This window comes from Petromyzon marinus, chromosome 14, assembly GCF_048934315.1.
Source record: "Petromyzon marinus isolate PM22_M1 ecotype Great Lakes invasive population chromosome 14, UKy_Petmar_22M1.pri1.0, whole genome shotgun sequence".
In the NCBI taxonomy this organism is placed as follows: Eukaryota; Metazoa; Chordata; class Hyperoartia; order Petromyzontiformes; family Petromyzontidae; genus Petromyzon; species Petromyzon marinus.
In genome coordinates this window covers 4,514,163-4,532,127 of record NC_133680.1, presented here as the reverse complement: position 1 = coordinate 4,532,127, position 17,965 = coordinate 4,514,163, and the positions used below count along the sequence as shown (strand labels likewise).

Below are 17,965 nucleotides of genomic sequence, written 5' to 3'. Positions count from 1 at the left end.
GTTTTTGCTGCCCCTCTGTGTCTCACTGCTCAAGAAACATGATAACGATACAGCAGTCGCAGTAACAATTAAAGCTAATTATTTGGTGATGCTGCTGCTGCTGATGGCAGCATCACTCACAACAACAACAACACCAATACTCAACATATATAAGTCAATACAGCAGCACTCGGTGGCTTTCAGAGAAATATGTAATGGACGACGTTTCGGGCAATGGTCTTTCTCCATAGTAAATATGAAGAAGCACAACCGTTTTGAAAACACTATTTTTCTTAACCAGGTAAGCCCACTGAGCTATATGGCTCTTTTTCAGAAGCGACCTGGCCACAAATGAAAGCTCAACGAAGTGGCTTATCATGCGGACATTTACGACAGCAGCCAAATGCTCATTGGTTTTTTCGGTAAAGTCACGTATGTAGAAATACAGGTTTGTTGAATTCTTGTCTCTCATAGTTTTGTTGTATTTACCTCCGTGATTTGTTCTTGACACCTGGTGAAGATCGCTTGCGTTGTGATCGAAACGTCGTGATTCTTTTTTTTGCTTTAATATAATTTTATTGTATTTCTACACACGTGACTTTACCGAAAAAAAACAATGGGTAATTTTATGCAGTCACGAAAGCTTTAATACTTTATTAGCAGCCAAATGCTCCACGCGCACGTGTTTTTTAATGTGGAAGGAAAACCCGGAGAAAAACCCACGCGACCACGGGGAGAACATTCAAACTACAAATACACAATAGGCATCAGGGTCGGGATCGAACCCACGACATCCTGTATATCAAGCGAGGAAGTTAACATCTCGCCACCTTTGTCAATACACTGCCCGTTTGAGAGCCCTCTTGAACCCGTTTTGGTGTCATGCGGAGGGAGGGGGAGGGTTGTGTGACCATACTTCACCACGCTGCCCAGTGCGGGTTGAAGGGGGTGGGAAGCAACGCGCGACAACGTTCATACACCGAGGAGATGGAGCGATAAGATCGGCAAGTGCGTAGGAAGGAGCAAGCTTATTATTGCACGCAAGAATCGTGATGGCGACGGTTTTGTGGGAAGCCTTCATCCACCCGTGGATAGATCAAGACTAATGGTGATTATAATGATGGCTGTTAATAAAACTCGGCTTAGGGGTCGTCCATAAATGACGTCGCGCGATTTTTGATGATTTTTTGACCCCCCCCTTGTCACACGGGGTCACAAATATGACGTCACAAAGCTCTATCCCCCCCCCCCCCCAAAATAAAACATGCTTCAAATCGCTTAAAACTATTGTCATTGTAGTGTGTATTTAATGTGCCGCTGCACTCTGATGTTGTGGGAGAAAACATTTATTAAAAAGTCTATTTAATTAAGTAGAACGTGTTGTCTATATTTATTTAAAGTTGCGCATTTTGATGTGACGTCACATTTCTCAACCCCCCCCCCCCTCGTCAAACATCGTCACAAATGTCTGACCCCCCCCCCCCAGGTGCGTGACGTCATTTATGGACGGCCCCTTACAATACAGGTCGGGGGTCGGCTCAGCTTATCATCACGTTGGGTCCATAAAATTAGTATCACTTTGTGGGCCAGTGGGTGTCCTGTTACATTGATCGTTAACAAAAGTGGGCTTTCACACTTGCGCAGGACGCATCTTCATTGGTGTTCATCTTCTTCCACTTAAGGTCTTCCAATTGTCGTCTCACCCCGTAAAACATCTTTTTTTCCAATTGTGCCATCGTTATCAAATCGTGAGACGTTAAAAACACTGCATTCGATGCTCTCACGGCGAGCCCGTGGAACAATCACTTCGCGTTAGAGAACAGCTTCTGGAGGATGATTGACTAAGCGGTCGTGTGTCCGTGGTTGGTTCCCCCCCCCCTCCGATTAACATCGCAAACGACAAAAAAACCCCGTACCGCACTTGGCACCGTCTGGTTCACATTTGACGTTATACATGTACCGTGACGTCATTCGAAGAAGAGCCGAGCCATTGTGTCGTCAGCCACGTGATCCCGAATTTGCCAAATTAAAAAAAACGCCGCAAATGACTCAAATTGGGGGAAAAAAAACCGCGTGGCCACTTCGCCCCCTTACCGCGACACCACTGCAGGCTTTGTCTGTGAACCACGGCGCCTTCGTGATTTGCTTGATCCTTCCTGATACTTTACACTTCTATCGTGTTGTTGTTGTACCTGTTTGTTGTCACGTTCTGACTCGCCCCCTTACTGGACAGTGTGAAAAAAGAGCTTGATGGCTCATCGGATTCTTCCAGTATAAAAAAATAAAGTCAGATTCTGTACAATGCTAGCATGCCCAGGAAAGCCTCCATTGAGTCTCAAGACACTTTTTGCAGGAGGGTCTTGGCAGAGTGTCCGCAGTAGGTTAGCGAAGCCCGCTGTGCGTTATCCCAATTTAGAAATGTGCACGTGCTCATGACGATTTGGATTCAATCGCCTCTTCTCTGTCCATTAGGTGGCGCTACAAACTTCTGTTGATGTTGTTCGTCTCGTAGCGACGGTCATTTGTTAACACGCTTTCATTTAACTCACTCTTGTTGTTGTATCCTCAAATCTTGTAACTCAATTTTAACCCACTTCCCAATGTGGTATCGACTGCAAACTTGGTATACTTATGTCATACTGATGATAATACTATATTTTATCATAAAATTTATATATTTTTAAACATTCTTTTTTATATGTTATGTTTCGGCTTGGCTCTAATTGTCCACGCTCAACTCACGTTGGCTGTAATTGGCCCACGGCCCCTTACGTTGTGGCCAAGCTTCGGGGCCACTTCCTGGAGTCGTGGAGTTCTTGATTACTAGTACGGTACATTTAATAAAAGCGTGTTTTTAAAAAAAGTTGTTTTTAATTTATTACTTTTTTTAGATTTCCTATCATTCGACCGTTGCTGCAAATAGAATGGTGTAAGTTCAAACCAAACGTAATTTTATTTTGTGTGGTCACTCATGGTTTTTAGACCAAATGCGCCCGATCTTGTCACATATCGGAAGCTAAGCAGGCCTCCACCTATAACCGGTGTTATAGACTGCATGTATGTATTGTTTGCGGAACTTCCTTTGCACCCTACGTAGCCAACCGTGCTAATCGGGGCTACGCGGTAAATGAACAACGCTGGCATGTTTGCCAGTGCATACCAACACACCTGTCAACCCCTTAGTGCCAGTGGTTAGTGCGCTGCTAGACAGATCCCGGCGACCCAAGTTTGATTCCCGCTCAAGGGCAACACCAGTGACGATTATCCGAACCCGTCCTGGGCCTCCCCTAGGTCGACTCAGCCTCAAATGAGTACCTGGTGCGGTGTGTCAACATCGCCCCTGGGGGATACAAAGGCGGCCGGGCGTAGTGCTGGCCAAGCCACCCTCTCGTGTACCCTGCCGGCCTTAATAGGTGCTCGCTAACAGCAGTCTGTTCAGGCTAACGGAGGGAAGGGGGAGGGGGTTCCTTTGTCTTGATATTGCATATTAAGGGGCCGTCCATAAATGACGTCACGCACCTATGGGGGGGGGGGGGGGGTCAGACATTTGTGACGATGTGTGACGAGGGGGGGGGTTGAGAAATGTGACGTCACGTCAAAATGCGCAACTTTAAATAAATATAGACAACACGTTCTACTTATAATCTTAGCTCTTTCGGTAAAGTCACGTTGAAGGGAAACAATAAAATAACAAAATATATATAAAACAATAAAAATTCTCACGACGTTTCGACCATAACACAAACCGACACACCTGATGACGACCGTTTGTGTTATGGTCGAAACGTCGTGAGAATTTTTATTGTTTTATATATATTTTATTATTTTATTGTTTCCCTTCAACGTGACTTTACCGAAAGAGCTAAGAATATGAATTACTGCAGTCACGAAAGCTTTAAATCAAAACGTTCTACTTAAATGTTTTCTCCTACAACATCAGAGTGCAGCGCCACATTAAATACGCACTACAATAGTTTAAAGCGATTTTAAGCATTTTTTTGGGGGGGGGGGGGCAAAGCTTTGTGACGTCATATTTGAGGAGGGGGTCTGACTTTTTGTGACGCCGTGTGACGAGGGGGGGAGGGGTAAAAAATCGTCCACAATCGCGTGACGTCATTTATGGACGGCCCCGAATTACTCCTCCACACAGGGCCACTTCGTGCGTCCAGCCGGAGCCGGCTCAGCGCGGTCCTCGCCCGGTCAACGACACCCGCCGCCGATCGCCGCCTCGCAACAACGCGGAGCGCCACGCGGGCGAAGGCGGCTCGCGGCCAATCAGCGCGTCGCTCTCGTCGAGCGACGCACAATCACACCCCCCCCCGCCCCACTCGCGACGTTAGGATGATTGTGATTGGTCGAGCCCCGTGTGTGTGTGTTGTTGTAGGGGGCGGTGGCGGGGGTGGGGAGCGGTGGTGCAGCGATTAGCACGGTGTACAAAGAACACTGGAGGCGATCCACGAAGATGGATTTCCGTTCACGGCCAACACCGGTGCCGATTATCTTGAACCGGTCCTGGGCCTCCGCCTAGGTCGACTCGGCCTCAAATGAGTACCGAGTGCGATGCGTGTTAAACAAACAACACATCGCCACTAGGGGAGACAAAGGTGGCCGGGCGTGGTGCTGGCCACCCCACCACCATCTCGTGTACCTTCATAGGTGCTCGCTAACAGCACTTGCCCCAACAGTCTGTTAAGGCTACACGGGTACACGGTTAGCGCGTTGTACGACGAACCAGGCCACCCGAGTTCGATTCCCGCTCACGGCCAACGCCGGTGACGACTTAACCGAACCGCTACTGCCGCCTCCCCTAGGTCGACTCGGCCTCAAATGAGTTGCCTGGGTGCGGTGTAAAAAACCCCATCGCCATTGGGGAGACAAAGGCGGTCGCGCGTGGTTTGCTGACCACCCCACCCCCTCGTGAGCCGTGCCGGCCTTCGTCGGTAACAGTTCGACTCGCGAACAGCACTTGCCCTAACAGGCTACCTAAGGCTACACGGGGATCTTTGTCTTTGTGGTGGGTGGCTGGAGGGGGCTTGGGGGGCGGGGTAAGGGGGGTTGAGGGGCGGGGTAAGGGGGTTGGGGGGCGGGGTAAGGGGGGTTGAGGGGCGGCGTAAGGGGGGTTGGGGGGCGGGGTAAGGGGGGTTGGGGGGCGGGGTAAGGGGGGTTGAGGGGCGGGGTAAGGGGGGTTGAGGGGCGGGGTAAGGGGGGTTGAGGGGCGGGGTAAGGGGGGTTGGGGGGCGGGGTAAGGGGGGTTGGGGGGCGGGGTAAGGGGGGTTGAGGGGCGGGGTAAGGGGGGTTGAGGGGCGGGGTAAGGGGGGTTGGGGGGCGGGGTGTTGGGGAGCGCGTCCGCTGTGGGAATTCCAGAGTCGGCTCCGACATGGCGTCCGCGGCGTCTCTGCCGCTCGACATCGCCGCGTCGTCGCCTCGCCACGGCGCTCCTCGGCGGCGGGGCGGCGGCGGCGAGCCCGAGCGGGACGCGGGCAAGGCGGAGCAGGACAAGCTGTCGGGACTCGTCAAGGGCGTGCACAGACGCCTGAGGAAGAAGCTCAAGGAAGGTGAGCTGGGGGCGGCAGCGGCACGGGAGGTGGCGGCGCGTTTCGATTTGGTAGCGCGGATGAGTGCGAGGGTCTTCATTGTGTTTTTGTCGGCGTCGGGCTCTATCGACTGCTGGCTGAGACGGCCTTCCCCATTGTGGGCTCCAGCGTGGTGAAATAAAGCATCGCAGTGTTTGCGCGTGTTGCTGCGTGGAACGCGTGCGGTGTGCGCGTGTGTAATGGTGAACACGACGTAGTTATCTTGTTTACGAAGACCTGTACTGTATTCAATGTTAACTGTTCCTTCATGTATACTGCGTCGCTGCCTGCACGCACAGCACTTGCAGCGGAGAGTAATAACTTGCGAGATCCAAGCTCCCCTAAAATACAATCCCGATCTTCACCAAACAGCATTGACCAGAATGGTGAAGTATGGTCAAATGACGCACATCGTCGCATGAGAGGCCTTCCCTTAGTGAATGGACAAAATGCCGTTGCATGTGTACACCACGGCACTTGAACAAAGGCACATTTTCACATTTACTCACAGACAAAAGCATGTAAGCTGTCAATGTACAGGGTGGTCCATATGTCTTGTGTCCCCCCCCCCCCAATTAATTGGTATACAATATTAAACTTTCGAGAATTAAATGGGTCACAAAAGTCACGTGAACCATGAACCACCCCCACCCCCCCCCCCGTACGATATAAATTCCAAAATATATTTAATCGTTTATGTCCGACACATTTTAACACCATGCAGCATTGTGTAGTTACCGCATTTTCTGTACTGCCCTGCAGGTACTGTACTTACTGTATACATGTACATCGCTTTGGTCAGTCCACTGCTGGGTGAGAGCTTCACGAGTGTGCGTCATTGGGAGTTGATTGACCATACTTCACCGCGCTGGTTAATGTGGATCAGAGAATACGAGGAGCATATAGGCATGCAGGTACGGGACACTTGTAATACAGTACACAGTACAAGCCCTCTGGCTACCATGAGAGATTCGTTCATGAGGCTATCCACATATACAAGCACAGAGAGACAATTTCAACCGAGAAGATGGATTCTGGCTTAGCAATCATTGGAAGGATTTGATAAACCATTTCAGGTCTTAATTGATTGTTCACGCTTACGGTGGCTTTCAGACAGCATACATTAATGTTTTCGTCTGCCCCCTCCTCTTTTCCGAACACAGATGGACTCGTCCATCTAAACAAACTGTCAAATCGCTAACCGTGGTGCTAACGTTTAAAAGTAAATAAATTAATACAAACCGCCACTTCTTTCAAATGTTTCTTGCCGTTGGTTTTCACACCCATTTTCAATTCCCCTGGCTGAGGGAAGGAGGTTCTCGCCCAAGATTTGACGGTACATGGCCCCGTCCATCGTCCCTTTGATGCGGTGAAGTTGTCCTGTCCGCTTAGCAGAAAAACACCCTCAAAGCATAATGTTTCCACCTCCATGTTTGACGGTGGGGATGGTGTTCTTGGGGTCATAGGCAGCATTCCTCCTCCTCCTGCAAACACGGCGAGTTGAGTTGATGCCAAAGAGCTCCATTTTGGTCTCACCTGACCACAACACTTTCACCCAGTTGTCCTCTGAATCATTCAGATGTTCATTGGAAAACTTCAGACGGGCATGTATATGTGCTTTCTTGAGCAGGGGGACCTTGCGGGCGCTGCAGGATTTCAGTCCTTCACGGCGTAGTGTGTTACCAATTGTTTTCTTGGTGACTATGGTCCCAGCTGCCTTGAGATCATTGACAAGATCCTCCCGTGTAGTTCTGGGCAGATTCCTCACCGCTCTCATGATCATTGCAACTCCACGAGGTGAGATTTTGCATGGAGTCCCAGGCCGAGGGAGATTGACAATTCTTTTGTGTTTCTTCCATTTGCGAATAATCGCACCAACTGTTGTCACCTTCTCACCAAGCTGCTTGGCAATGGTCTTGTAGCCCATTCCAGCCTTGTGTAGTTCTACAATCTTGTCCCTGACATCCTTTGAGAGCTCTTTGGTCTTGGCCATGGTGGAGAGTTTGGAATCTGATTGATTGATTGCTTCTGTGGACAGGTGTCTTTTATACGGGTAACAAGCTGAGATTAGGAGCACTCCCTTTAAGAGTGTGCTCCTAATCTCAGCTCGTTACCTGTATAAAAGACACCTGGAGCCAGAAATATTTCTGATTGAGAGGGGGTCAAATACTTATTTCCCTCATTAAAATGCAAATCAATTTATAACATTTTTGACATGCGTTTTTCTGGATTTTGTTGTTATTCTGTCTCTCACTTCAAATAAACCTACCATTAAAATTATAAACTGATCATTTCTTTGTCAGTGGGCAAACGTACAAAATCAGCAGGGGATCAAATACTTTTTTCCCTCACTGTATGCCGAATTGTGAGTACATTGTACGGGATGATGTACGATTGTATTGAATGTTACGCTATGTTTATATCGATTATTCTACGTGTCCAAAACACTTGGCAGGGGCAGTGCCATGACATGCATCTTTCTGTTGTACTTCTGCCTCTATATAATAATAATTAAAATGTATAATGTGCATTCCATCTTAGGTCGTCAACCCATCCCGACCGGCGTAACAAAGTACGGTCTCGTAGCACCGGTGACCTGCAGGGCATGGGGAGACCTTCGTCCAGCAGTGGATTGATGAAAGGGTTGTCCTAGTAGACAATTAGTCTCTCCAAATTGAATCCCAGAATATTGCATCCATTGTGTGCACATTGTGTGCACAATATATATTTTTTTACAGCGTGCTATGTGAAGGGCCAATATTTGCCGTACTTTGTCAGGCCAGTGATGAATGAGGGCCCCTTGCCACGCCATGTTGGTCGTGACAGTTATTTGACCTCACTTCACCAAGCTGTTCAGTGTGGGTTTGTAATTGCCAGGAGCATAGTAGCACAGTACAAGGAATTTTTTGCTGTATTTCCTTGTGCTGATAATTCATGCCACGTAGCTCCACAGTCTATAACACCGGGTATTCATTGTGGTCGCCCATTCAAGTACTGCTCAGGAACAAACACGCTTAGCTTCCAAGATCGAATGAGATCAAGCACATTGCTGGTGACATAGTCACAATCTTCCCAAGTGACAAAGCTGTCCAAATGAGTTTGCATCTAGTTGAATAAAGTGTCACATGTATGCAGTATTAGTCTGTATATGCAGTATTAGTGTATATTCCAAGAAGCCAAATTTCTTGAAGAGGGAACTGACACTTAAGTACCAAGCATTTAAACAACGATTATTGAGGTTATTTGATCAAACTAATTGCAAAAAAGCATTTTTGTTTGTTTCAACTTACTGTTCAGCGTTGCGACAGAAAGCTAAACATAATTCCTTAGGTGACGCATCTCTTGACATTTCTGGAAATGTTGGCACACTTTCGGTGTGATTGCATCATATTGAGCAGCATTATTTTGTTGTTTTCTGCTTGTTTGGCGGACAACGGTTTGGGTAACCTGTGATATCGGCATTGCGCATCACTCCTGAGACACAGCGAATTGCAACGAAACATTTGTATCCGTGTTTTTGAGCCAGGCTTTGTGGGTGACTCACACCGTTGTAATGCAATTCTACATATGCAGGAGTTTGTGGATCACGCAGTTTTATCATACTCTCCGTGTAGCCAGTGGGTATGTGAATCCATCTGTATAGACTTTTGAGTTATCCCCTGATATGTATAGGTTTTCACTGGATGCGATGGTGTTGTACTCCCATGTGGAATTGGCCAACATCCCAAGAATATGAATCCCAATGCAGGACCCTGCTGAAATGTTGATATTCAGTGAGGCCTTCCTGGATATATATATTACATACTTAGCATTGTTGGCAGTTTTTTTTTAGGAATCGGCATACAATGTTTGATTTGTAATGCAGTGAATTCCTCATGGTGGTGATTGAGAGAACACTCTTGGTGAATCCTATTATGTGGGTTAACCTGTGGAAATTATGGGGGTTTGTGCAGTTATCCACAGATAAACATGGCTAATAGGATTAATTTACCACTTTTCGGTCACTCCTGTTATCTGCAGAAAGATGCGGATAATGGGATAAGTTTAGAATTTGCGAGAGACCACTTGAAATGACTCTTGCATAAATGCGGATAACAGCATTAATTGGTCGCCATTTCCAAGTCAATTGTCTTATCCATGAAAAATGTGTACAACATGAAGAAATCCCTTGTAGAGGGTGGGCACGACTAAATAGCCAAGCAGACAATCTGATCTCGGATAAGAGGAGTTTCACTGCGGATCCAGTAGATACATTTAGATACCCAAGTAAAAATTGTGTCGGAATGTTAAAGCGATGTGGCGCAGTAGTTAGCGCACTCCATTACGAACCCGGCTACCCAAGTTCCGAGTTGAAATGCTAGCCACGGCTAACATCAGTGGCGAATGATATTTGAACTGGTCTTTGCCCCCCCCCCCCCCGCCGCCTCCTTCTCCTTCAACTAGCATTGATCAGCATTGTAAAGCGTGTTCAAACAACTCCCGTGGCCGACTCGACGTGGGGAGGACTTCGTCTAGCAGTGAATTTACAGAAAGGGCTGTAAATTACATCATTATATTATATTGAACCACCCTTATGGGTTGTATTCGCTTCATACGGCTTATCAGCTCGCCAGTCATGCGTCGCGAATGAAAACGCCACTGATGAAGGCAGTGCCAGAGATTTGAGCAGTTCAGAGGAGGCTGCGAACAAAGCTGACTTATTTTTTGGCAGCAGGAGGCTCGTGTTTTGCCCGACCCTTATTTTGCTCACGGCAGCGGTTTCGCACGAGCCGCGAAGCACTCAAGCACAGCCCACCGCTCTGTTTGAGGATTGTGCTGCCAAGCGCTAACCACGCTACCACTGGCCTTGGCCAAAGCGACATTTCAGCCGTCATGCTGCCGATTATGTTACCCTGTCGCCAAATTTGCCTTGGGTGCCGAACTGCACGTAAGCGGGCAGCAGCGCTCCGCCCTGTTTTGGTGTCAATTGGCCCACGGTGATGATGTTTTCATTAATAATTTTCATTTTAATACCTTAAGCTGTTTATTGCATGTTGTTGCACAAGGGCTGAGGCACTGTTTCTCAAAACAGCGGGGAAGTAAACACCTATAATAAATAATGATTTACAGCGCTTATGTCAATGTACTGCTGAATGCAAGCATTCTTTAACCATGTTGCTCATGGGGGTTGTATGACCATACTTGACTGCGCTGATTAGCGCATGTTGGGGGAACGGGTGGTTGAGACCAGTTAGAAGGCACTTATTACAGGTTAGCAGTGGCTGGTAATTGAACTCTGGTTACCAAAAAACATCTATAATGTATAGTATACAGGCAGAGCTTTTTCGTTCTTTCGCATGGCTATTTTAGATGCATAACAACAACGACAATTTCACACACGGTGGTCAAGCCAGACAACCGCGTCAGGAGCAGCAGAGTGGATCGCTGCGATGTCTCCTTTGTATTTGCGGATCGTGAATTGCGTCGTTATATATTGTACGGTCTGTTCTGGATGACCACAGAATTTTAAATTTTCCATTTGTGCATCAGGTATCCGCATCTGCCATGGTTTGTGCGGATGCGGTTTAGGGTGGACCATGAGCTTCGTGGGAGATCAAACCCAGGGATCTTCTACGTTGGGACTTTCACAGGCATAGCTGAAGACTGGTGTCTATATCTACCGACAATTTCAAAATAGGATCTAGTGGGAAGACTAGTTAACCAAGCATATAAAAGGGAAGCAGTGCGGTAACCAGCAGCTTGTGTTGTTTGAGGATGTCAGAATGCTCAGAAATGGGTAGTGTGCCGTGTCGCACATATACACAACCGGTGTAACTGTGCGGTTGTTGTTGATGCGTTGGAGATCATAACGGTGGCTCGTGTATAGAGTTGCCGAGGCAGAAACTAAACACAGTAGGGGCGGTTGAAGAGACTGGCTTGTTGTTCTCCAATGCAGCCCTTGAGATGGCAGGGGAGTCGAAAGGATAGGCGGTGATAATGGGCACGCAAAGGCATTATCCTTTGTAATGGGAGCGAACTATCACAAATACACTTTAAACAAAGCCCGTTTGTCCATTCTCTTTTAATAGTAGATGATTCTTTTGCATTTTCAATGGCAGCATAAGCCATTTAAATATCCCATAGGAGCCGCATAATTATATATATTTAACCCTACAGGATTGACTACTTAAGAAGGTGTTTTTTGTCCTTGATGGCTTGCTTGCTGATTTGTTTAAATGCTCGCCAATATGTAGACGTAAGGGTAAATCTTGTTTACTGCAATTGTAAATTATATTTTCACTTAGTGGTGCAGTAATTTAATAGGTAAAGTATTTCAAAATAACCACGTATCCTTTAATTGCTACAAAATAAGGCAATTCATACACAAAAATTACGTCTCTAACTAAATATTCCAACTTTGCACTGAGATGCACCACGCCTTGGTGTTTTCCATCAGCTGATAACTTTATTAATTTAAATGGATACTCAATTTATGTGGCACAAATTGTCTGTACATCATGTGCTATCCTTTGATCGTGTCTGTAATTTTAATTCTGCATAATGGACCACACAAGTCTAACAGCATCGGGAAAATGGCTGTTTTGTCACCAGACAAAGGTCTGAAAATAAGTTGCGCTTTAAGTTTTGTGCAAACAACGAATTATTTTTTGCTGAATAGCATTTTGCCATGTTTTTTGCGCAAATAGGGCATTAAGGAAGACTACCTATTTAAGGAGATGAACACTCTGTAGCAATGGCCTTCCTCAGCTCTTAAATGTTGAACTTTGTGATTAGCTCACTTGGTTTTTTAGTTGTTGATTTGGAATCTTTTGCTCCTGGGCTAATCTCATGCCCCTCACATGACTCCCGCTCTGATTACTGCAGACTGCTTTGCTTGCACAACCCTCGGTATCATTCTCACTAAATGGCCGCACTGTTCGCCTGCGAAAGCAGTGGGGGGGGGGGGGGGTGGTGGTGAAGGCGTGCACGTTCGCCCCAAAACTTTTCTATCCACGTTGGGGTCGACGCTTGTGTGTTTTTTCACACTGCTGAAGCCACAACCTCGCTCGGTGATTGGGTGCAGGCAGGTGTTGCGGCGCAACGAGATAGCTCGCCCCGATCACCCCGCGGTGGCGGGCCAGTGCCAACGGCCTTAGCCGGTGAAGCAGGCGGCTTTTGCGCGGTGCGCCACGGAGGGTTACATGTGCGACCGCGGTGGCCCGACGATGCAGTGGGCCTCCGTGGAGGGCACAGAGGCGAGCCAACCACTGCCCGCCGGCGCTGCTCGGGACCACTTTAATTTGCCCGACTCGAGCGAGCTGGTGCTGCGGTGCAGGTCTCTGACTCCGCCAGGTAAGGCTCTGAGTGATAACGGCCGCCGGCGATGGGAAGCGGTGGTGGAGGGGGGGGGTGGGTTTGGCACTGTGCTAAGGCTGCCCCGTGCATGCGTGCTCATTTTGTCGACAGGTTTGGACAAGACAGGTTTCTTAGTACGTCTGTGTTTTACAACAACAACAAAAAAACATTTTGCTATCATATGTGGTCGTGTGAGTAGCGGCAGCAGGCTCGGGTAATTTTATTGCTACATAAATTATGAAATGATGAAAGAGGCTTTTCAGAGTAAAACAAATGAACTGAACATATATGCACATGTTATTTTTACCTGTTTTGTAATGTTACCTGAAGGACTTTTTGTCATTAAGGCATATCAACATTTCAGGTTGTAAAATGCAGACCCTGCATGCACATATATCCACATGAAAGGCAACACAACCACTGAAACATTTATTTATTTTAAACGAAAGTTTGAATAATATTTGAATTCATGTTTCGAGGAGAGATTTTCTTTCACTGTCTCACCTCCATGAAAGGGTTTTGGAATCTGACCTTCAGCAGACTCGCTGTTTTTAAAACGTTTTTGTCATTATTGCTCCTTTGTGCCAATGTATCTGTGTGTATTTGTAGTTTTACGTGTTATGGAATGATGACAAAACAGCTTCCACTGATACAAAGCAAAGGTCCCCCGTATAGCCTTAACAGACTTTTCGAGCAAGTGCTGTCAGCGAGCACCTATGAAGGCCAGCACGGCACACGAGGGGGTGGGTGGCCAGCACCACGCCTGGCTACCTTTGTCTCCCGAGTGACGCTGTTCACACACTATACACCAGTTACTCATTTGAGGCTGAGTCGACCTAGGGGATGCCCAGGACTGGTTCTTATCATTGTCACTGCTGTTGGCCGTGAGTCGGAATCGAACTTGGGTAACGGGGTTCGCAGTGCACCGCGCTAGCCGCTACATTACCGCTGGCACTGATGCACAACATCAGTAACAGGTTATAATCTGCACTTGATCTGTGCCACGTTTAGGTTGACTCGGCCTAATAAACATTTACCTGGTTCACCTGTGTAGTTGACATCAACGCCGACGGAACAACAGTGATCTCCCTCCGATGGCAATGCCATGCTCGCCCTAAAATGCGTTTGAAAACACAATTTTGTCTCCAGAGCTAAACCTGCAGTTGTTTGTCCACCCCCCGCCACCGCACCTCCGATTAGCGCGATTGGCTACGTGCCGTGCGAAAGCGGTTCAGCATACACGCGTACATGCACTTCTCTGTTGTTTTACTTTTTTGCGTTCCTTTCTCTCCCACATTTCCCGGCAGTGGGGGACTTTGGGCGGGTGTGGCGCGAGCACTGCGCAGATGGCGAGACGCTCAGCGAGTACGCCAGCGCCATGCGCAGCCTGGCCAGGGAGCACTGGAGCCAGCGCCGTGAGGGGGAGAACCGCATCGACTGGTGCCGCAGGTCAGCTGGTGCGCACGCGACGACAAGGGGGCGCCGTTCTCGGCGGGATGTTAACCACCTCGCCCAGTCTACGGGAGGTCGTGGGTTCGATCCCGACCCCAGTGTCTGTGTATTTGGAGTTTTCGGTGTCTCTCTCCCTGTGGTCGTGTGGGTTTTTTTTTTCTCTCTCCGGGTCCTCCGGCTTTTCCCCCCACATTTGGAATAATTGTTCGTTCAGAGTATTTGGCTGCTATAAATTTCCACGCGATAAGCCACTTCATTGACCTATCATTTGTGATAGCCAGATCGCTTCTGAAAAAGAGTTATCTAGCCCAGTGGGCTTGATCAGGTAAAATAAAAAATAGTTTAAAAGTTTAAACAACTGCTACAACAGCCACGGTCTGCAGCTTATTGTTTATTTGTATTTAATATTATGCGTGGTTACCCACGTGGGTCCTGCCAGGTATCTGCACTCGGTGGGGGGGGTTTGCAGGGGTGGGTAATGTTGCTATGTCTAATTCTATATTGGGGGGGCGCTTACCAACGTAATGGAACGTCTATCCCTGCGACTTGTTGATTGTGATAACATATTCGGGGAGAATGGGAAATTGTCGTTGTCGCAAAACAAATGGCAAAGTCGTGTCGGTGGGGACCAAGTTGATTCTGGGAATCAACACCGAATCGCTTCGTTCTCTCTGTCTCTCTCAAGCGTTCATCATATTCATCATAGACAGATAGAGAAAGTTTATATATAAAAAAACATTTTACATCTGGAAGACTTCATTGAAAACGACATTTCGTGTGAATTTTCTCTCGTCGTTAAGTAGATGTCCTTGCTGGGGGTTCGGTTCGATGCGGACTTTCACCTGTTTGGGATTGCGGGATCGAGATAAGGCGACGTAGAGAGCTGCTGGCCGTGCGAGAAGACCGCCGTCTGCAGATCGATTCCAACGTAATCGAACGTCTGTCCGTGCGCCTCCGTCATCCATGCACGGAGCGCGTAGGTTTGCAACGCCCCCTGCATGAAAACGATGGGAAGTGCAGCGTTCAACATATCACAGATAAAGCTGGGCGTTTATATTATTTGAGTAATTTGCAGATAAGTTTTTCAGCATTGAATTGTTTGCCTAACACCAGTTGCATTGCATTTTTGTTCCATGACAGTGTTTGTTTTTGGGTTAGATCACGTGGATATAAATGTGTCGTTAACCCGCCACCAACCCACCCGCCACAGGCAACTAGTAAGGGGTTTGTCACGTAAACAAAACGTGCCAATTCGTTACTACTACTACAGCACACTAGTGTGTTGGAGAGTCAACTCGCAAAATTTACAATTTGAGAACGACGTTTCGCTGGTGATTACAATCGGCTTTATCAGGCAGTTGGCCAGAATTGTGAAGCAGTCTTCTTGTTTCGGTCTTAAATCGAGTAAAGGTGATAACATCACTGTGGTCCTATCAGGTGCTTTGGGACAAAAAGCAGAGCAGCCAGGGGAAACCCATGCAGAACAAGCAGACAATATATAAACTCCGCACAGAAAGGTGTTAGGAAGCGAGCCTGTGGCCCATCATGCTGCGAGGCGCAAGCGTTGCCACTGTGCTGCCTTGCCGCTCGCCACTAAATGTTTGGTGATGTATCCACAGCGCTTTGTGCTAGGCTAGGTGTGCTTTGGGGCCACGTGAAGCAGAGCCGGGGTCAACTTCATTTGTAATTGTGTAATGCGTAATGAATGGCAATTAAAATGTAATTGTAATTTCAGCTGATAGTGCTGCTGCAAATGTAATTATAATTGTCCTCAGGTGTGACATGAAGTGTCACAGGCTCTCTCGCGGAAGGTCATGAGATAGACCAACCCCCCCCCCCCGGTGTTATGGCCAACTGACAAAGATGATTGTGCTCTCCACTGTCCCGACTTGTATTTTAGCTCGCATTTAAACACACACATATGCCCGTATGCACATACATTCTTATGTGTTACGGTTTGCGATGGAGTCTTGGCGCGGTTGTTGGCACACTTTGCTACGAACCCAGCGACCCATGTTTTTGAGTCCCAATAATGGATAGCATGAGCGGCGATTAATATCTTGATTGGTTCTGGTTATCCCCCCCTCACCAACCCCCTCTGTCCAGCAGTGGCGATGTATAGTAAAACAACCCCCGTGACTGACATGGTGTGGGGGAGGCCTTCATCCAGCGGCGGATTGAGAAAGGGCTGTGAATGTGTCTGTTTGCTCCATTCGTATCTAGGGATGAATTTGAACGATTTGGGAGTGGCAATTCCATTGAAGAATCAATTCTCTTTCGTCTTGTTTTTGCTGCATTGTTTATTTTTTTCTTTAGCGTGTGTACAGTTTTGTTCACTTCATCAGTCTAAATGTAACATTAGCGTGCAACCTTAATTAGCAGTAATTGATTCTAGCTGGCAAGATGCAATGAATGTATCGTGGGAGTAGGAATCGATTTTTAAATCGAGTCTTAAGCTCTTGTGCTTCAGTAAGCACATGCGATTGTGTGTGTGAGCATATGATATTGTACAATTATGCAAATTACAAGAAAATTTTATGTTTAGGATAATGCCATCAAGACATAGCTGGGAAAAACAGATACAAACGAGAAAGTTTAAACAAGGCACACATTTATAGATTCTTTAGCTGTGTCCTATCCCTGAATCGTGACACTTCATCAAATGTTGTGGATGGGTGAAGCCATACATTTCAAACGTGCATGATTACGGGGAGCGGTGGCAGAGTGGTTAGCGCACTGAGCAAAGGTCTCTTGCCAACATGATCCCTGGCCGTGAAAGACACCAGTGGCACACGTAATCTGGGCGCTGGCAATGTGTACTCGACATTCACATGAGCGTTTGGTGCCGTGTTTAAAGATGAGCACTAGGGAGGCAAAGGCATGGTATTCGCAAAACTACCCCTTCAAATGCCTTCGTACGTGCTCACGAACACTTGCGTAACTCACAGATGACTGGCATATATTGCTTTATTGCAAAAACAAGTTTGTCTTTGTTATTTTGTACTGTAAGTTTAGTTAGTTTAGTTAACCATTTGCCAATCCCTTGCAGGATGAAGGCCTCTTCACACAGTCATTCACGAAGGCTTGACTGGCCATACCTTAACATGCTGGGCAGTGCAGGTTGGTGAAAGGGTCAGTTGGAGGGCAGGAATGAATTGTATATCATTCGCCACTAATTTTAGCCTTGGTCAGGAATCCAATTCAGGTCGCCGGGTTCATAGCACACCGAGTATAATAACATTGGTATTATTAGACGGGGAGTTTAATAGCTCTCCATTTAGGCAGAATGTTCCCAAATATATCTGAAGATTTTATTTTTCCACACTGTTCCTTTTTGGGAAAATTGGCCCCATTTCTATTATGTGTTTTTTTTAATGTAATTTTGTTGTTTATTATGAGGAGCCTTGAAATTGATAAACATTAGTTGTTTACCGTTTTTGGTCGTCCTGTTTCACTGAGTCGCTGTTGTCATAACCACTGTGTTCAAAAAGAGGCGGGTTCGTCCCTTTTGACTGGCGGGGGCAAGACACTTTCAGCGATGCATCGCCAGGCGTGTTAATGATTGAGAAAAGTTAGCTTTTTTTTGTTGAGCCGTTTTAAAATTTTCCAAGCGGCACACATGATTG

General features: G+C 47.1%; 1 protein-coding gene across 2 annotated transcripts in view; it reads left to right on the top strand.

The window, feature by feature from the left end:
- Window positions 1-5,319: 5,319 nt before the first annotated feature.
- SAMTOR (S-adenosylmethionine sensor upstream of mTORC1) overlaps window positions 5,320-17,965 on the top strand; it is a 34,640-nt gene continuing 21,994 nt past the window's right edge. The window contains exons 1-2 of one of the 2 annotated variants that reach the window (XM_032954294.2): window positions 5,320-5,534; window positions 14,195-14,336. In XM_032954294.2, the coding sequence (XP_032810185.1) occupies window positions 5,357-5,534; window positions 14,195-14,336 (320 nt within the window). In that variant the 5' untranslated portion in view covers window positions 5,320-5,356. Of the gene's footprint in view, window positions 5,535-12,523; window positions 12,885-14,194; window positions 14,337-17,965 lie in introns of those variants that run through there. The other variant, XM_032954295.2, reaches the window with a different exon arrangement.